Here is a 21850-nt window from a genome sequence, read left to right as displayed (position 1 = left end):
TTGTGCTGTAAGCGTTTCAGTGTTTATTCACATTCTAAATCAATAGCAACATTCACTTGGCTTTTTCAACACCCTGACACAACACATTTTACCATCAACAAGGTACCTCTAAGAAATAAACATCCAACGTTATATATGTAATTAGCCTAGATAACTAATATATATATATATATATATATATATATATATATATATATATATATATATATATATATATATGTATGTATGTATGTATGTATGTATGTATGTATGTATGTATGTATGTATGAAGGAAATGTGACTGGTGCTTGTAAAGCTTTTATTTATTTATTTTAACCTAGTGCAACATCATGCCCACGTGTCATGCAATGCATAATTTAAATTAATTTAAAACAACTGAATACCATTCACAAGACACTAGACTGTCATTTAAGGGGGCACGTTTGCTGCGGTCCGATTCAGAGTGCGATTGTTCCCGGTGCTCCCCGAAGCGTTGGTCTGGTTTCACACTCACTTGATTCTATTGAACCCTGGTCCATTTGCATTCATCTTACGTCATCACAAACATGAACACAACACGAATAGTCATATTTTTTGTTTTTTTTGGTGGCATTATGCACAGCAGAATGAACAACTACCTATATGTGCGCTTCACGGCTTAACTCATCAGATGTCCAGGGGAAGGAAGCTTGCTGCTGCTCGCAAATAGCATTTTTTGAGGATACTGCTGATTGCAAGGAGTTCATCTGCATTTTTGTTTACACTGCACGCTTACTCATGCTCGTGTCCAAGGTGACGTTATCGCCACTGTCATCTCCTATTATACCCTATATTTATAACCTATAATAGTATTTCTATATATTATTTATACGGTGTATACGCAGACAGACAGTATTTATAGTGTTGATTGTATTTGTATGTCATTATGATGTCATTACTTTTTTGGGACTTTCAGGAATGTGTGGATCCTCGTGTCTTGTTGAAACGAATGATGTTGTCATTGGCTAAAACGCATGAACATGTTACTTCCCGAACAAGTGCGCACCCAAGTCCGATTTGCTTTCACATTCACGCAAATCGCGCTACAGTTCCATTGCAACTGAACTCAGACCACCTCCTACAAGTACTCTCGGGTTCGGTAGCACAGTGAGCACCTCCGGTCCGCATGACAGATTTCACATTACCAATAACCGTGTTCCGTTTCAAACTAAACTGCCAGTGTGAAAGCCCCCTAAGTGTTAAACCTCTGGTGCACCTAATCTCGTGACACAACAGCATGGCGTCGATTTCTTCATTGAGAATCAATGGGTTCACCCAAAAGCTGAAAAATGTTGCTTTCAGAGGCGTTATATGCATTTCAAACTGTTCTGAAACCAGTACAGACAGACAGCACACTAAAGGTTAAGTCATTCACTAAATAGGGACAAAGGGATCATCCAATAGCTCACTATGCAGCTAAGTGCATTCACTCCTACAATCCAGTCAAAAGTTCAGTTTCAGGCTGCAGGGACAATGATAATTAGTTCAAAGATTAAAAATGTAAAATGCATAATTTTATTTTAACAAGTGTGGCAGTGATTGGATGATGATGGTCATTACTCTGAATCAGAATTAATTAAGCTAATTTCTAATGTAATGTTTGCTATGTCTCAGAAACATAGATAACCAACACGCCTGGAAACTAGAACTATAATAAACTATTTGATTTAAAAAATTGTTAGATCTGTATAAAATCTATGGAGAGTCCCCACAATTATATAAAACCAAGTTGGTGTGTTTATGTGTGTGTGTGTGTGTGTGAGAGAGAGAGAGAGAGAGAGGGAAATATGGAGTATGTGCAATTACAGCAGAGATGGTGTATGTTATTGTGTGTTATTCAGCTTTCTGAAGATAATGTAATTTTGGTCAAATTCATCCTATTTTCGCAGTGGAAAAATAGCTGTCCAAGCAGGGGTATTTCTCCCTATTTAACTGTGGGTAGGCCCCTTCCATACATTCCTAGAAGCCCTATTACATTACGCCAGTCCTTATGGGATGTGATGCTTGTCATTCCCGACACGGCGTCATTGCATTATTCAAAAAAAGCACACCTCTTCCTTGCTTCAAACAGCAAGGAGGGTTATCTGGTGAGACACCTCACGTAATGCTATCAGAGAACTGGGGTTACACAAGTTACCTATAGTTTTTTTTTCCAAGCATACGTTTTGGTGTCTCACTGTGGGATATCCTAACTCCCGTATTGCCAGACAGCCTGTTCTGTACCTCTCTGCCAACTATCATAACTATCCATGGCTGGGAGAGTCCTGGCAGACTCAAGAGCCAATGCTCAGTACAGCAATCACTTAAGTTTTTGCTGTAACATCCAATTTCTAAAACCTTGCAAATGTGTGCGGTGAAGACCAGCTCACTGCTTCACAAATATCTTGTACCGGGAGGCCCTGGTATCACAGCGAGTGAAGACACTGACTACCGCACCTGGAATCACGAGTTCGAATCCAGGGCGTGCTGTACAACTCCAGCCAGGTCTCCTAAGCAACCAAATTGGCCTGGTTGCTTGGGAGGGTAGAGTCGCAAGGGTTAACCTCCTCGTGGTCACTGCAATGTGGTTCGCTCTCGATTGGTCACGTGGTGAGTTGTGCATTGATACTGCGGAGAATAGTGTGAAGCTTCCACCTGCGCTATATCTCCGTGGTAAAACGCTCAACAAGCCATGTGAGAAGATGCACGGGTTGACAATCTCAGACAAGGAGGCAACTGAGATTTGTCCTCCACCACCACGAAGACTTGGAGTGCATTGGGAATTGGGCATTCCAAATTGGGGATAAAAAGGGGAGAACCCCCCCCCCCAAATAATAAATAATATCTTGTATCGTAACCCCTTTAAAGAGAGCCCACGATGTAGATATTCCCCTTATAGAATGAGCATGCAACCCATATGGGGTATTATTACTGGAATATGCCAAAGAAATAGCTTCCACTATCCAGTGCAATAAGCACTGTTTGGTGATCGGCTTTCCTGTGTGCAGTTTTGCCAAGGAAACAAACAGCTGATCACTCTCCTTGAATTTTTCAGTCCTTTCTGTATAAATGCATGGAGCATAATGCATTCAACCTCTGCTGCTCTAACGAAGCAAAGTGTGGTGGACAAAAAGCCCTGAGTTCAAGATGAACAATAGATTGAATAACTTTGGGCATGAATCCAGGGTTTGGTCATAATAAAACCCTGGCATAAATTGCATACAAGCAGAATGTACCGAAAGTGTGTGTATCTCACTGACCTGTTTAGCTGAAACAAATGCTAACAATAGTGCCGTCTTGAATGACAATATCATGAAATCAACTTTGTCCAATGGAGGCCCAGAAATAGCATCAAGCACCATCGCTAAGTCCCATGAGGGAGAAAGCTGTTTAGAAAATGAGAGGTGCGACTCGCACCATTCATAAAGTGGCACACTAAAGGATAACCATCAAAGTCTATATTACATGCCGATATAGCAGTCACAATTTCTCCAGTTTCAGGGCTCTTGCTTATACTTTGAAACATGCTTTTATTATGAAGTGTATTTTTTGCCGGAAGCTTCACTTTACAGATAAACGGATAAATACATTGGTCAGTCAAAAATAAGGTTATCCATAATGAAAATGGAAAATCTACATAATCTAAAAAAAATATTAAATAAAATAAAATCTTAGAACTGATTTGTTTCATGTGATTTTGAACATGACAAACATTTTGAACACATTCAAATTGTTTATTTAATAACTAAAATGTCAGGTCATACAACCATCAAGTAAATAGTATCATACTTTCCTTATACCTGAATAATTTTTTATAGTTTACCTTTAATATTTTATTATTTAAATATATAAAATAAAATAGATGATGTAAAATTATTTAAACGAATACATTTTTATGTCATGAATATTATGATTTTTTTTTTGGTGGGTTGTTCCATCTGACGTTTGAAATCCTCCTGGGACATGCCAAATGTCTCTGTTTTTTAGGGACGTAAGACATATTTCTAGAGAGGGCATGTTAAGTGTAAAGGTGTGAGTTTGTTGATTCATTTTCATATGTTGATAAATCTTCAATCTTTATACATTTCTTATGTTATGTTAAGTTATGTTATTTGTCTACAACCCACATACAGTATTAAATGAACAGGGTACTTAGGATTCATTCGAATTTTTATGCATTTTGTTAACAATAAACATCCTAACATTACTGCTAATTTTAGAAAACACAACAGCAAAAAAAAGCACAGTCTTTTCAGCCAAGTGTCTTTTCAGACAGTTTTTCTTCACAGATAAGTGAATGACCAATTTTCTTGTCCGAGGGACAAGCACATCACAATGCTTAATATCAAGCTGATACGTCCTTTACAAAGATGAATCTGCCCAATTCCAGCCTTGCTGAAGCACCCCAACATCACCTATCCTCCACCTGGTCAATTTTAATGCTTGGGTCTGTAAAGTATGAGCAAACTTAACAGTGATGCTTGCCTTAGCAAATCCCACTAACAAGTCTAATCTGATATAACTGTGCTGTGGCTATACCACAAGGACACTTGTTCAAGTCTGACTTATGACACTTCCTAATCCAACTCTCTCCCCATATACCACCCGGTCACTCTTCAATATCCATTAAAGGCAAAACATGCCTGTAAATATAATAATTAATTAATTAAAAATTATAATAAATATAAAATAATAATAATACAAAAAACTAAACTGTATTGTAATTCTTTTGAGTCAATGTTTTCTTTCAGTGTAGAGCCAATCACTATAAAAATTGAGAAAGCGAGGAGTTATCCATAAAATCGAGCCATCTGGGCAGCTCTTGTTCATTAGATCCTCATTTATTAACAGCTTAATGCTCTCCCATCTGGAGTGGAGACCACACTGTGTCACCTAGCTCAGAGAACAGTCACTTATAGCCCTCCTCTGTTTGTGTGCGTGCATGCATGCGTTTGTGCAAGTGTGCATGCAGGTGCGCGTATCAGGTAACGTCCAGGATCCTCTGCCCGCTAAGAACATACCAACATGGACCCACGAAGCCATCCACACATAAACTCACACGCCGTCAGACACAAAGTGTGAATGTATAAACAGTGTTGTACTGGCAGGGAGGTAACAAAAAAAATTGCCCGGTTAACACAAAGCACTTGCATATATTTTGAGTGCCACTGAAATATGCAAGAGTCAATTGGAATACAAAGGAGAGAGATACACACATTAAGGAACGCTTACATACAGTACAATCTGATACACAACTTAATTAAAAGCCCACAGACACTTTAGGGAGTGTGCGTGACCTTAACGTGTAACTCTGTAACGTTAGCTTAAGTAACTCTAACAATGATCCAGTCATCACATGAATGGAGAAGAGGAGATACTGAATTGCATGGACACACATGTTCTGACAGTGATCAGAAAAAAACTGACATGCCTGCTTACAATAAAAATCAGGTAAAATGTCAACAGTATACAGACTCATTATGATGAACCTAAAACTTTTTTTTTTTACAATATTTCATTTATAACTTAGACTCTTGTATCAATACTTCATTATGAACTGTATGTATGCATTCACGTAATTTCCAACAGTTCGATGAAGCAGTTATTAATAGGAAGATGTGTGAACTCTGAAACTGACATTTCTCATTGTGGCCGGTCAGAGACACACTCATGAAGCAACACAGTGAACAAAAATGAGGAATGGGAGAGAAATTGAAATGTTTTTTATTCTGACAGAGTTTTTCCTTTAAAACACTCAGGATCCCTCAATATAAAGAGTTAGATTTTCTCTAACACTCTATTATGACTTTAATGCTTAATGTGTCATTAATGTAAAACATCCAGAAATATATTTGTAAATTCTAAAATATTCTCAGATTTTTTTTATAGAAAATCCAATTAGATAAATAATATAAAAAACATAGATAAATAAAATATTAATATTAAAAATAATATACTTTGTTTATTTTTTCCTTTATTTTACTTATGGTATTTTGCACTGCTTAGGCAACATTTTTTTTCATGCCAATGAAGTACACTAAAACTTTTTTCTCCTAATTTAATTAAAGCACCCTAAGTGAACAAAGCCTGAATTTATAAGTATATGAGTCATTTTAAAATTAGTTTTAGGAAAAAAAAAAATAAATCAATAAAGAGCTTTACGTTTAAACCACCAATCTTCAATGCTATTTGACTAGCCGAGTTCTCCTAGGTCAAGAATGGACCTTTTTTACAGATCATGATGATGTATTTCCGCCTTATTTAGCAGCGTAAATCTTGCAACAACTTTTTTATATTATAAATTTTTTTAAATATTGAGTATAAGTTTATAACATTATGCTTTGTGCTATATTACCCTGAAATTAGTTGTAAAAAATTCATTACCACAGCTGCGAGGGGGTTTCGACTACAACTGCTGAGAGAGTGACAGTAAATTTGGCATCTTCTCCCATTTAACTGTCTTAATCAATCGCTCTCTATTTCTTCCTCTTCTGGAAAGTCATTAAATGTAAGAGTGTATTTTTTTTCTTTTGGTCTTCGAGAAAATGGGTAAGTAAAAATAATATTTGCTGTGGTCTCCCATTCACTGCTGTCGAAGTTTACCCTGCAAATGTTTACTTCCGCATACCAAAACCTGGAATGTGAAAAAGGTCTATTTCAAGGATGCGGGCAATCAGGAGAAATATAACCAGACGAACACCCGAGTAAAACAAAAACATCAGTGTCTTTCTTCATAATCTTTAGGCAAAATAAAAGAAGCCTCTTTGCTCTGATGGACACACACTCACACATGATCTACTTCTGCCTCATCAATCCTAAAAATCACAATAGAGCCGTATGAGCATGCCGTTGCCTGCGTAAACTTCTCCCTTTCTCTATCCTAGTCAACCTGTCAGGGTAAGCTGTGGTCCAGCAGCTCAGATGAAGTTCAAATCTGGTGCTGTCTCCAGTCTCACAAAGACACTCTCCCACTTCTGTACCCCACATTGACACTCTCAGATCTGAGAACACAGGGACACACACTACCAACAGCAGCATTTACACACCAAATACAGGGACAGTCAAATTAAGATAGCATATTTTTTGTGTTTTTAAGATAGCAAAAAAATCAAATAAATCAAATAAATGGAGCAATCTTAGTGTACATACACTCAAAAAAATGTTTAAGCCCATATTTTAAAGATTTACACATTTCAATTTCTTAACATAATTTCAAAAAATTGAATTAGGTTTATTATTTTTTGGGTGTAATATGAATTCAAAATAAATGAGTCTTACAAAATAAATGTGTATTTATTTAATGAAATAAGTACCTAATTGCAATTATTATATGAATTTAAAATATTTAGTAAACAAAATGTATACTTTTAAACATACTGTTTGGTAAATGGCAAAGCAAATACATTTGTTTTGGTATTAATTGAACTAATTTTATACTTAAAAAAGAAAATAATATTTAAATGGTTCTAATTAAAGCATTTGTTTAAGTCTTACATTTGCCAGAAACAATATGTTAATCAAATGTTACCTTTTTCAAAACCCTTTATTTATTTAAATATTAAATATTTTATAAATAGCATTTATATGTTATGTGTTGTCAAAAATACCGGTACCAAGTCGGTACTTAAACAAAAAATTATTTACGATACCAGAATTTCTGAAGGTACCGGGGTACCGGTACACATGCAGAGGCGGGAACTTTCGAACGCTCACAACAAGCAAAAGATGACAACAAGCACAGCTGCAGCGGAGCCTCAACTGAATCATGTCGAAATGATAAGTGGAAAAAGCCAGGTAATTTGAGGCTGATGAAAAGGGAAACATCACAGATCATCAAAAACCTGTTTGTAAACGCTGCTTTCGCAATTTTCTGACGATAGGAGGAACACATCAAACTTAATAAAGACAGACACCCGGATTTATTCAAGCAAATAAAGCAGGTGAATTTAAAAGCAAATTATCATTTGCATTAGGGCTGAAACGTTTAGTCGACATTATCGACATCGTCAAAAATAAAAAATGGATGAGAAAAATTTTCGTTGTCGAATAGCCGTTTGATCTCATTTAACGTAACATGAAATCACATTAAACTGTAACGATATCGCGTGAGAGCAGCAGTTCACGTCTGATGGAGGAAGAATTACACAGATCAGTCCAGATGCACTCGAAACTTTCACAGTTTATTTTATGTAGATCCCAAAGTATTAGGGAATGATTAAAAAAAAAGTACATTCAGAAGCATGTACCGTTGTGGAATAAGCGGAGGCGGAGCTCTTTAAAGGAAACATCCCGGCGTAACATCTTAAATGCAGTAAAATTGCTTTATTAAAGTTCAAATAATACATAAGCAGGACATGTTAATAACTATAAACTCAGAAACTGGCATTTCTCTGTGTGGTCGGTGCCTCTTCTATGAGTTGCGCAAATGTCCCGATCTCAGGGGGAGAGATTGAAACTGTACCTGGCTGAGAGAGTCTCTGCATCGGTCGCTCCTCCCTCGTGCGTACACGCTAAATGTAGCTAGATTAGAATGCGGTCTGCTTATCATGTATCTTAATCTATATATATCTATATATATATATATATATATATATATATATATATATATGTCACTATGCATTTCTTATCATGAAGAAAATTGGCAATATGCAGCTTTATTAATAAGAGAGCACTTTGCATATTAGTTTGGAAATAGTTTTTTATCATTCTATTGTATGCTTGTTTATTTAGGCTTTTTTTTTAGTACTTGGTAAAAACTTAAATTAAAAGTTGCAAAAGTTGAAGCAAATCTTATATAAATGTTCAAAAATACTTTAAGCATACATTTTTCCATTTTGTTATAATTACAAAATAATATATTTAAATTAAAGTGTTGCTCAATGGCATATTTTTGTTCTTAGTTCTGCAGCTAATGTTTTGTAGACTTTGTTAATAAAAGAGCGTTGTTTAGTAACCTGTTTTTGCTTTGGTACCAAAAATGGTATCGAGAACCATGAAATTTCACTGGTATTGGTACCGACTACTGAAATTTTGGTACCATGACAACACTAATATCTTGTATATATGAAATATTGTGAATGATGTCAACTTCTGAGAATACATACAAAAAAGTACTGTGATTGTACCATGGTACAGTGATGCAGGAGATGGTAATATCATATTATGTATCATGGTACTGAATGATTATTATATTCATATCCCATGGTATTTAAATGATACTTTAAGGCATGATATTTACACACAAAAAAAAAAAAACAGTATTCCAATAGTAAATGTCAAACAAACATGGTAATACTGAGGTACTTTCTGGTCATTTTTCCTTGACAAGATTTTTCAAGTGTAAATTCTGGGCCTACTTATTGTTCATGGTACCTACAGTATAACAGTTACCATGTACAGACCTATATAATACAGACTGCGAAGTCATTAAGCTGACAATCTCGCTGTTGAACTTCGAAACATCTGTAAATATCACTGCCACAGTTTAGTAACTCCAATCCATTTATCCAGAGTGGCTAGACATGACTGAAAGGATAAGGTATAAATATATTTTCTTTCTAGACTGTTTAATGAATGTAGTCTACCACAAACAAAACTTTAATATCAGGTGCCACAACAGTGATTTGATATTGTATGCATCTATATTACACACATACATCACAACTGCATTGTTCAAAAGAGTCCTTTAACACTCAAAACAATATCATAAAATATAACCTGCTTTCACTACCAGCCAATTTTGAATTTACTCAGTGCAAGTTTATGAAATTTGGTCACCCACTGTTCTGCACTGAAACTTTTCCTTTGTGTTTTAGTGATGTATTTAGATATCTAATGATAAGAGGAGAGAACTGTTTTGTTTTATTCTTAAAGGGCCATTTCTCATAGGATCATACCTGGACTACAAATAAAACACTCACGCAATCCTAAAAGAGTCAATCTCTTGCCTTTGAACATCAAAAGAATAAGCACAACAAACAAAGCGAAATGATACAGATGTAAATGAGCAATGGTAATTAAATGCTTGTACACACAAAATAACTTAACAACTGGATGAACTGCATTTGGACTTTCAAAGCCTTGTATATACATGCAGGCAGGGTCCAAAATAAACACTCGCCAAGCACCAAATTGGAGAGTAAATACAAATTTTGGTATTCGCAGGTAGACCTGATAAATTTAATACAAACACTTACAAACCGTCTCCTAAAGAAATCATCTGTTTACCTCCATCAAAAATGTACCAACATAAGTTTATCTAGGATGTTTAAAGGTTCTTGGAACTCCTTAAGGCAACATAATGGAATATCCCTCATATTAACACACCAAAACAGAAAAACTTTGTGTGTGTGTGTGTGTGTGTGTGTTTCACAAAGAGACACACTGTCTAAAAAAAGCTTAATTATTCCATTACCATATGTATAAAATTTCATACAAAAACATAAAATAAAGGTTTAATGGTTGGAAATAAATATTTTGGCCCACATATTCAACATCGAACAACATGAGGATGAGTAACTGATGACATCATTTTCATTTCTGGGTGAACTAACCCTTTAAATAATGTATATATAAATTACAGTGTTTTCTTTTCTTACCTCTCCCAGTGCTTCATATCTTTTTTGATTCCATCTATGCAGGTCCTCCTTGTAGTTGAAGACAAACGGCTCTCCTGTTTCTGTGTGTCTTAATTGACCATCTTAAAAAAAAACAAAAAAGTTTTCATTTTTCACATCTCTGAATTCAAATGACACATGTTTATTTAATCTGAGGGCACTTTGGTTTATGGGAGCAGGAGGTCTTGTGCATGAGTAGTTTCTAAAAACCTTTTAAGAAATGTGTACCACCCCTAGACTGCTACCTATTTGGGAGGGTATTTCCAATTAAAACCAAATGCCCTAAAAAAAGAAACTATAATTATATCTTGAGGCTGAGACCAGGGGAATTTCTATTATATAACCTCATGTCTTCGTATTTATCATTTCACCTGCAATTCTGCGTGTACCTTGACTGAGGATAAAGACAATATTAAGGGCAATATTAGAGCAGAGCAAGAGGGAAGGCATGGAGCCAGAGCTTTTTGAGCCAACAAGAAGAAAATGTTTTATTCAACATCATTTAAAAAATGTATATTGTCCTCCACACAAAGCTTTGTTGTGCCTTCACCAATAGCACAACCTTGTCAAGCTTTTTCAAAGAGATTTTTTGGAAAAGTAATGCCAGAAACATAATTTATGCAAGTACACAAATTCAGTCGCGCATACTTAACGCGTGTTGTTGTGTGACTGAGATAGTAACAATCCTCAGTACTCAAGGGGGCAATAGAATTACCTTGAAAAGTTTATTATTAAAAGTGTTATTATTCAGGTAAGTTGCTATGAACATATTGGCATACTTGCGCAGCAATATCCTCTTCAAACTGTTGCTCTACCATTATAGTAGATGAGTCTAAACAGAAAGCCCACTGTAGCAGCAGACAGTTCAAACTGATGTCCGCTGTAACGCTCCTTGTGAGAATGCAACACGTACTTATGTTAAGATATACAGTAACTGCGGGGACAGACATGTTTCAGAATGTAATGATGCACACAATCAAGCTTGCATAGCTAGAATAATCTCTGTTAACATATTTGCATGGAACGTATTTCTGGCCTTAAGCTACACAACGATTCACTCAATGTAATTAGTTTTGTACCTGCAGTTTGAGGAGCATAACATAACTAAGCCAATCCCAGGCTTCATAATATTTTAGAAAATAGTGAGAAAATTATTTTCACACATCAAAATCTTTAGTACATTAAACCCTGAGGCAGAAGGGTCTAAATCCGAGTCACAACTGTCCATGCATTGCCTACTCAGGTCATTCTGCCTGTAACGAGCATTGACCGGGCTGTGACCTTGAGATCAGAACCTAAGGCCGGCTTGGTGTGCAGCATTCCTCTTCATGCAATTAAATGCGTTTAGCTGGCGTCCCCCCATCTGGCAGGTACACGGCCTGCGAACGGTTAACGCTTCTCTTGTCCCCCTTACTTTGGCCTTCTGAGACATCTGGCAGGCCTTCCTCAAACAGCTGGTGCAGCAATAGCACTCTCTCCGCCACTGTACCTCAAGCCACCAGAGATCTGAAAGAGTGTGCGTAGAGCTCGACCACTGCAACTGTTCCCTCCTATGAGCATACTTTGAGGGACTTGTTTGAGAGCGGGCCAGCCGACTTCATTCAAAGTGACCCACTTGAATGCCACTATTCTGCCAAAGCTGGACAATGAGGCCCAGCTTTTGCCAAGTACTGATGCTGCAAAACAGCTGCTGAGGTGAACATGTAAACAACAACATGCTTTGTGAGGACTGATGGTGTTTTTGGGGAAAGACAGAATGGGTGGCATATAAGGCTTTAATGTTTGGGCCAGTTTGACCACTGTTTATATATATATATATATATATATATATATATATATTAGACATAGTAGAGGGACATTATGAAATTAGGACTAAGAGGGAAATTGGGATTAGAAAATGACACAAATCAGACTCGAACATGCATCCATCCCCATGACACCCAAGCTTAACACGTCAAAGCACATTAATAAGCTAATAAGGCCATGGCTCTGAGAAATGATGACAGGAAATGGATCCTTATATACTGTATATATATATATATATATATGCACTGTATACCATGGTACATTAATATACAAAAAAAATAATTTTGGCTGATCTTGCTTCAATCATGGTTCCACGTGTTTTGAAATTAGTTTTCTAAACTTAAAATTACTATGTAATCTCAACACAAACACTTTATGAAGAAAGAGCCTAGTCGAACTTGTTAAACCCAACAAAATTAGATGTGTCAATGTAAATCAATGAATCCATTTTATTTATTTATGCACAAACTAGTAAACGTGAATGTTAGCATGCTAAATACATGCTGTTTAGAAGCTCTATAGAGTGTACTTTAGTAAATATGCTATGGATAGCACAGTATTGGCTCAACAAAGCAAGCAAAACAATTTAATGCATGACATCTAGCTGTCCTCATCGTTAGCTCAAGCTCCACTCTTCACCAAAATTGTAACCCCCAAAACTCAACAAACATAACATATCTCTTTATGAGTTTGCATAAGTATGCCTCTTTATGTTCATCTCACATAACAAATAATTTTAACATTTACTCTCTATAGAGTCCTGTGAAAAGCATACTGGGAAATAGAAATCTCCTGGCCAGTTTCATCAATGCTACATTAACACCATAATAAGTATTCATGTAGTCCAAACTCAAATGGATTGTGTAAACTTTTATTTTACAAATTACAATGGATAGAACACAATTATATCAAGTTGTGACAAAATGTTCTAAAATTGTGTTTAATTTTAATTAAGTAAATTGAACAAGCAGCAAAAAATATTTTTTCTTCATATATTACAATAAGGTACATCAAAGTACCTAGGCATAGCCATCTGATGCCACTATACCATGGTTACACTACAGTACTATTTGGTAGGGGATCCCAGAGCACAAAACTTTCCTAAAAACACAATTTTGTTACACCAAACTATCCAACATTTTAAAAACACAAAATAGAACGCTGATTCTAAGGTTTCTAAACACTATGTTGAAAGATAAAGATAAAGACAGGCCCATATATTGTCTTGTGTTAACACAGAGGTATAATAATCAAAGCCTAAAACCAGTGTTAAATCTAATTGTGACTTCTCTGATTGCCAATGCATAAAGCTAAAATACTCTAAGCAAACACACTTAACCCAAATAGCCTAGGGGCATCAAATTTTACAATTACCCTGGCATGTGACTCCACAAAAAGAAAAATGGCTTTGAAGAGAAGACTGGGAACCACTTTCTATTAGGTGTCTTTAACTACATTGAACTTTGTAACATTTTATACAATGCACCAATGTGTTGTTGAATTGAGCTTATATTTAAAGTACCTGAATTTAATTACATCTCCGTACCCCTAACCCAATCCTTACCCTAAACCCTTACCCCTAAACCTACCAGCAACTCAACCTGAGTAGCAGCAAATGTGAATCTTGTGAGAATTTTGCATAACAACATTATTGTTACACAATAAATACATCGTATTGTATGTATTTTAATGTTAGTACAGGTTAAAGACACCTAAAACAAAGTGGATTGCATAAGCACGTTCATTCACCTCATCTCAAAGCTCCAGCATAAATCCAATATGGCTAAAACAGTGAGAATTACACTGTTCACTTTCATCATTAGCTGTTCAACAACATGTAACACAAAAAGGCAATATATCAACACTGCGCTCTAAAAGCATGGACGCTCCTTTGAGACAGGAAAAAAGCAGCGTTTCCACTATCAGTCCAAATGAGGGCGTGCTAGAGGTTCAATGTCAGAGGCGGAGTTTAGCCAAATTGTCAGGATATGTATCCAGTGCACAACGGCACAGGTTCGGGGACCAAAATATGCTGGCACAGTTACTAGAGGCGGCTGTGGCTCAGGTGGTAGAGCGGGTTGGCCAACAATCGCAGGGTTGGCGGTTCGATTCCTGGCTCACACAACTCCACATGCCAGAGTGTCCTTGGGCAAGACACTGAACCCCATATTGCTCCCAATGGCAGGCTGGCGCCTTGCATGGCAGCTCTGCTGTCATTGGTGTGTGAATGCGTGCGAGAATGGGTGAATGAGTCACAGTGTAAAGCGCTTTGAATCCTGTTAAGGTTAAAAAGGCGCTATATAAGTACAGACCATTTACCATTCCAATCCGTTAAAATGCACAATGGACAAAGAGGTGCCCAAAGAAATTATTTTCCAATTCATAGATGGAGACACAACTCGGGCCATTATGGCAGTTACAGTAGGTGAGTTGCTATGGCTAATTTAAATTGCTAGCAAGCTAATGTTTGCATCTGAAATAAATTCTATATTTTAGATAACTAGATAAGATGATACCTCAGCCTGAGCTTCAATTTTGCCTGTGAAATGGGTGAGGTGTGTGACATTGGAAAACAGAACTGCGTATTAAGGGCGGATTTTAGGGCAACGCTGCTGGGCAATTGGCCAGATGAAGGGAACACAGATCAATTTTGGTCTTGCAGCTCGAGGTTCGAGGCTATCCAGTTGATAGCCCTGGCTCGCACGGGCCCAATAGTGGAAAATTGCCTAATAAAATATTAGAGAGAAAAAACCACAGACATAATAATGGTAGAGAGAGACGTAGCATGCAGTGGCACCAAAATGGTAACATTTCTCTACAACAAAGGGTTGTAGAGAAATGCAACGACCAGAAGTGTCTAACTGAAGGAAGAGGGACTTCTAATGAAGCCAACATGCAGCGGATGTTCAGCTCCTTCATATTCATAACAGAGGCTCTCTGAGGAATACCCCCCCCCCCACCCCCAACTTCTTTTGCCTGCTTTAACCTGGCATAATTAGCATGCTTTCTAAATTTTTTGCTTAATGAGGTATACATAACCTTGGATTTTAGTAATGAACAAGCTAAAGGCAATCTGTGATGAAGTCATCATGCCACATGATTTGGAGAAGATATTAATTACAAATGCATGCATATTTAGTGTGGCTTTGTCTCATTAGACCACACACAGTAGGGTGCAAGAGTCCACTAGTGAAAATGCTTCATTCTGTACTGTAATTTAAATGCATCTTGTGTGCTTCAATGGAAGGAAAGCAATCTGACACATGGTATGTGTCAGAAATTTGCTTATTTACATGTGCAAAATCTACTAGGTCACTAATCAAAGAAGCAAATGTGTGACATTGACCACAATAACTATTGTACAAAAGGTAATTTTTCCTTTCGTCCATTAAAGCACAGAAGATGTTTGTGGAACATTCTAAAATTATGCTGGAAAAACATCAATTATCAGGTTTTGCACAATATCAAACAACTTCTGGAGCCCATGCCAGCTATAGTGCATGCTGTCAATTACAGCCAAATCGAACATTACCAATCCTAAGAAATTCTGAAATGCATATAACCTTTTACTCAAATTGTTATGCTGATATAAAAGAGTGCAAAATAGAAGCATTTTCAGTAGTACCCTTTTTTTTATCCCAGAGGTGGGGAATATCTTTAAATAAGCAGGATAATTAAACAAATCTTCACTTCAGAAGTTAAGACAAAACTCTGGCTTTATGGCTGTTTTAAATTCATCTCAGCAGGTTGGAAAAAAGTGACAAAGTGACACTTTCTTATAAAATCGAATAAAAGTGGTAATCTTTACTGAGAGACTGATATAAGGTATTCAAGACGCTAACAGGAGGCGTTTTAGAGCGGGAGAAGCAAGGTTATGCAAATCTAGCCGTCAAGCCGAGCACAAGGCTGAGTAAGCCACTGACAGCCCATAGCATGCACAACTTGTCCATTCAGCTGCCACAGACTCCTGAGACTCTCAAACAGACAGCGCTATCACAGCCTGGTGCCTGCTGTCAATATCCAATGAATCCAAGACACACTTATAATACATTCAAAGCTATAACAGCAGAAAAGGTACAAAGTAATCTTATTAAAGTACAAGCTAAAGTGGCATTTGATGGGCCAGCTGGAATGCTTTTCATCATGTTATAGTGTAAAATAATTTACGGTGCATACAATTGTTATGAGAATCGACAAGCAAAAGGTCTTACTTTCATTAAAAGCATATTCAAATCCGTCAAGAGTTTCGGGAAACTTGAGTGGAGGTTCGTCTTTTTTCATCAGCTCATCTAAATCTATCCTGGACAATAAATCTATAAAACAAAAAATAAAGAACGATTAAGGAAAATTTTTGAATTAGCAATAAATAATTACTCGGCAAATCAATAATCAACATATATTTGGCTTTACCTTTTAGTGCAGTCGTTTTTTCTTTTTCTTCTTGTGCCAAAAGCTGGGCCATAGTTATCCAAACTGAACAGAAGAGGAAGATGCTGACTCCGATCGGCATGGACACACCACTACAGAAATATCACAGCTGTGCACCCTAAACAAGGAAAAACAATATGTTTACAAAAAATACATAAAGCTATGACTGTCAAAACACCACAGATAAGTTAAATTGGCTCTTCCCAACAGTTTTTACTTAAATGAATGCATACAAATGATAACTTTAGTCTAACTTTATTGATTAAATATAAGAAATAGAAGATGTTGCCACAAATTATTATAAAAAAATAAATAAAAAGCATTTAAAATAACTTATCTGACTAAATCCTCATATCCTACAATGAATATACAATTCACTGGTCACATACAAGTGGCTTCATGCATTAACACTCAACATATTTATGTTAAGAAAATTCACACAGGTTCTGTAACACAATATATGATATAAATGTCATAAATATGTTACTTTTATTAATTTTGTTGTTGTTACTGCTACACGACTGTGTATAAATGTAGAAGCAGCAGCAGTAGTCGCATTAGTAGCAGTGATAATAATAATAATAACGATACGGGATTCTTAAAAAGCAATACAAACAGAAACTAGCAATGAGTCATGTGATAACAATTTTGTTGACATGTTGGGCTATGTAGGTTTTTAGAGCAAGACTATTGCCACTGTAATGAATTACATTTTGAATACTATTTGTAAGCAGTCAAATGTAAAATAGTTATATCCAACGTTGCATCTGTTACCTTGTATTATGAACAGACAGTGTTTATAGGGACGATTTCCTTTATGCTTTAGGCACCTAGCCATTTAGCTAACAGGTTGATGTAGCTATACAAAGCGGCGACCACCCATGCGACCAAATCTCAGTGTTTGCATACAGACCTTTTCAGGAAACAATCTGCTGTTTCCGAAATGCTCGGAGCATGTAAACAGAGTAAACATACAGTAGAACCACTGCATGAACTCCAGCCAATCTTTATAAGCAATTATACACCAAACACATGGGAAAACCTATTCACAAAGCACACAGATTTTAAGCGACGCTCTTAAAGTTATTGATAATCCTAGTGCAGAGCTAAATAAAGACAGTGGGAGAGGTAAAAGTGTTGACGCATGCATGTCGCCCCGCTCACGTACCATAACAACAAGCACATGTGAGGTTTCACACAACCTTTGCTTCCGTCTTCACCCAAACAGGAAGAAACGCGTCCGTCTCCTCGGAAACGGAAGCGTTGTGCTCACATTCCAGCTGATTGGCGGGATTGAAAAAGACAGCGCCTCTTTTCTCTGAGGTTCTTTCGTTGTGTTTCAATGCATTTGACGTGTCTGAAAAGAAGTCTATCTGAAAATAATTAGTGTGGAATTATAGAACTACATCATTATTAATTGCAATAATTCAAAACTGTAAAACGCTTTAGCTGATTATATTTTTGATATCTTTGACTTTGAATATTAAAAAATCGAAATCTTGAAGGAAAATGGCTCTGTAGTTGGGCTTTTTTATTATTATTATTATTATTATTATTATTATTATTATATTTAATATTGATGGACTAACATAATTTATGTGTGAAAATAAATAATAACTGAAAGTTTTTTTATGAATGTTTATATGTATTTTTTAAAGATGGTGAGGGGCTTTTACCCCAAGCAAATGTCCCCCAGGGGGAAATAGTGATATTGCTTAGCTATATGGGAGATAGCTATGGTGCCACGTCAAATAATGCAAATATTTGAAACAGCAAAATGCATTTTTGAGTAACACGTTATAAGAAAGAGTTAACACTTTCCTGATTTTTCTTCCCCTATTTCAATCACATTTGACGTTTCATAACATATCAAATCTTCTATAAAAAAATGAATATCCATTGTGGGAAGTGCCTGGGTAGCTCAGCGAGTAAAGATACTAACTACCACACCTGGAGTCATGAGTTCGAAACCAGGGTGTGCTGAGTGACTCCAGCCACATGATAAGATGTGCAGATTGACGTCTCAGGAAGCAGCTGAGATTCGTCCTCTGCTACCCGGATTGAGGCGAGTCACTACGCCACCACAAGGACTTAGAGCACATTGGGAATTGGGGAGAAAAGGGGAGAGAAATAAAAACAGACAAACTAAAAAAAATCCTTTGTTTGAATCAGTCAATATGAGCCCACTTTGAAAATATTTCATAACGAATATATCCACCCCACTTAAGAAAAACAATGTGTTAAGGCATTTTTACCCCCAAAACTATCATGTCACTTATAGCAGAGTTATTAAAAAATTTTGATTTAATTACCTTAAACAAAACTGAAAATGGTAAATAAGTATTTTGTCTCAAAATAAATGTGAACTTTAGCCCTGTTGTACCCTATACCCTAAATCTGTGAATAAATAAATAAATAAATATTAATATAAATCAATGTAAATGAACTGTAGACCATTAATGTTCTCATTTAGTACGTAGATGTAAAAAAGAACAATAAAAAGAACTTAAACGCTGCATAAATATTTTTTCGTTTTATTTTTTTATTTTTATTGTTGTTATTATTATTTTTTATTATTATTATAACTGCTGACATGCATGTTTTTTTCTATAAACAAAATCACAGAGAAATATTTTTTTTTGCTGTCATATTGTCACTGGAATGATAACTGATACAATGGACTATAATTTTCAGCTCAGCACATGTCAAATATTGAGTGGATGAACATTGAAGCCTTTTCTTGTTATTTGTAATATGCCAGTTTTTTATATGTCAGTCTTATATTGGGATTATTATTCTTCTGCAAAGAACCAGAACCACAACATGCAATGCAATGACATAGCATAAACTTTAAACAGTCTTTGGGGCTTTCTGATATGTTTAATTTCTTGTTCAAGTAAATCTTCTTTAAATGATCCACGAAAATGTCCTCTTCATCCTCTAGTGCTGCAGCATCTTGCATCTCCCATCTGCAATTAACCCACACAGACAACACAGAGAAATACAAATGTGTCAGTCCAAACTAATTTAACTCTACCGGTTACACACATATCTTCTTCAAAATAAACATGAAATCAAACTTGTCCCTATTTACTTTCTTAATATTATGCATGTTATTGGTGTTATCACACTACCAGTCGAAACTTTTGAAACATTTGACTGAAATGTTTCTCATGATCTTAGAAATATTTTGATCTGAAGGTGTATGCTTAAATGTTGGAAATGTGTTTAATTTATTTCATTATAAATAAATAAAAATCTTTTTTTTTTTTTTTTTTAATTGATGACTTGGACCAAATAATAAAGAAAAGAAGCCAATAAGAGCCCAACATAGATGGGAACTCCTTCAATACTGTTTAAAGCATCCCAGGGTGAAACCTCAAGAAGTTGGTTGAGAAAATGTCAAAAGTACATATCTGCAAAATCTAGGCAAAGTGTGACCACTCTGAAGATGCTAATATATATATATATATATATATATATATATATATATATATATATATATATATATATATATATTCCCATAGTTCCATTTATTTTATTCCATAGTGTTGATGGCTTTACTATTATTCTAAAATGTGATAAAAAAAATAAATAAATAATAATATAACAAAGAATGAGTAAATGTTTCAAAAATGTTGACTGATAGTATATATATATATATATATATATATATATATATATATATATATATATATAAACAAAGAAAAATTCAAATCTCTTTTTGGTGACATTGTGGTACTTTAAGCACTTGCTAGCTAAGTCACATAAAAATCCCAACATTAGCACAGTCATAATACAGTATTTGGTGAGATGTGGTTTTACTTTTTTAACATTTAGCAGATTTATTATCTGATGTAAAAGGACTTACAGATCATTAAACATAGTGACAGTACTTCTTAAATACTCTGAGTTAAGGTGCTTCATAGATTCTGCTCTCTCAGAACATTCTATACATCTAGGTTGTAAAATGATTTAAAATGCTGGTATGTGAAAGAAACTAAATATTCATGAATGAATATCTGGCAAGAGAGAAAACTAGATTTATAGAGCCTAATCACAGCCAGGGCGGACTGGCCATGAAACCGGGCTGAACGGGCGGCAATAAGCTGAAACGGGCCGCCGTATTATGCCGAACAGGCTACACTGGCTGAAGAGGGCCTCAAAACAGTGTTGTGATATGCCGAGATATAACTTTTTGTCCGGTTTCTATGTAAAATCCAGGGCCGATTTATCTTCCCAGTCCGCCCCTGATCACAGCAGTATGTTCTGTAGGAGTACAAAAGCGTATCAAAGGGCTTGATCTACACACATAAAGAAGGACCTTAATATGGTGGCATTGATTGAGCTTCCACCTCAGTCATTGTGAATCTGTCCCTATCAGACAAGCTCTTTTCTCTTCTATGGATGGTAGTGGCACTGTGGTAATTACAGTCTATATGGGGAGGATTTGTTTATGTAAATATGTGCTTTTGATGCATGGGGGCCTTTCGGGCATGTTTCCTATCAGAGCGGTGTCTCTTTCTTCCTGTTAAAAAAGCCCCATTAGAGTCACCTTAACAGATCTACTGAGCCTGAACCTGACAACAACAGCTCACCTTCACAGATGAGCGTGTGCTGTTTGTGTGAGTGTGTGTGCATTTTTTACATTTAGTTTCTGTCCTCCTTCAGTTTCTTTCAGAGTCAGAGTTAACTAAGTTTAATTAACATTACTGTTAGCATACATTTCCAAAGTGTGTACGGTACTTATAGTGCTGAAATTGACAATACAGAATATAAATAAGGTGAAATAAATAAGGAAAATTAAAAAAGGGTAAAAGCAAATTCTGATTATCGTCCTGCTTTGTGCAAATCAAACTGATATCGCAAACACAAGAAACAAAGATTCAAATACAAGAAATGAAGTTGCCTTTATGAGAATGAACACTCCATGTGTGCATTACGCATTGCGAAAAAGACAATGCACCACCACAACTATACAACATGAAAGCTGCTATAAGGTG

General features: G+C 35.9%; 2 protein-coding genes across 3 annotated transcripts in view; both read right to left on the bottom strand.

Moving 5' to 3' along the window:
- Window positions 1-18086, bottom strand: part of LOC127629933 (cotranscriptional regulator FAM172A homolog) — a 233937-nt gene extending 215851 nt beyond the window's left edge. Inside the window, exons 1-4 of one of the 2 annotated variants that reach the window (XM_052107262.1) lie at window positions 18016-18086; window positions 16830-16965; window positions 16631-16732; window positions 10596-10696 (exon numbers count right to left, since the gene is read on the bottom strand). In XM_052107262.1, coding sequence (XP_051963222.1) covers window positions 10596-10696; window positions 16631-16732; window positions 16830-16929 — 303 coding nt within the window. In that variant the 5' untranslated portion in view covers window positions 16930-16965; window positions 18016-18086. The other variant, XM_052107254.1, reaches the window with a different exon arrangement.
- Window positions 18087-19590: 1504 nt separating this feature from the next.
- LOC127624409 (uncharacterized protein KIAA0825-like) overlaps window positions 19591-21850 on the bottom strand; it is a 124607-nt gene continuing 122347 nt past the window's right edge. The window contains exon 5 of the mRNA XM_052099228.1: window positions 19591-19816. Within this exon, the coding sequence (XP_051955188.1) occupies window positions 19591-19816 (226 nt within the window). The remainder of the gene's footprint in view (window positions 19817-21850) is intronic.

Source organism: Xyrauchen texanus, chromosome 3 (genome assembly GCF_025860055.1).
Source record: "Xyrauchen texanus isolate HMW12.3.18 chromosome 3, RBS_HiC_50CHRs, whole genome shotgun sequence".
NCBI classification, from domain to species: domain Eukaryota; kingdom Metazoa; phylum Chordata; class Actinopteri; order Cypriniformes; family Catostomidae; genus Xyrauchen; species Xyrauchen texanus.
This window is presented reverse-complemented; position numbering and strand designations above follow the sequence as displayed.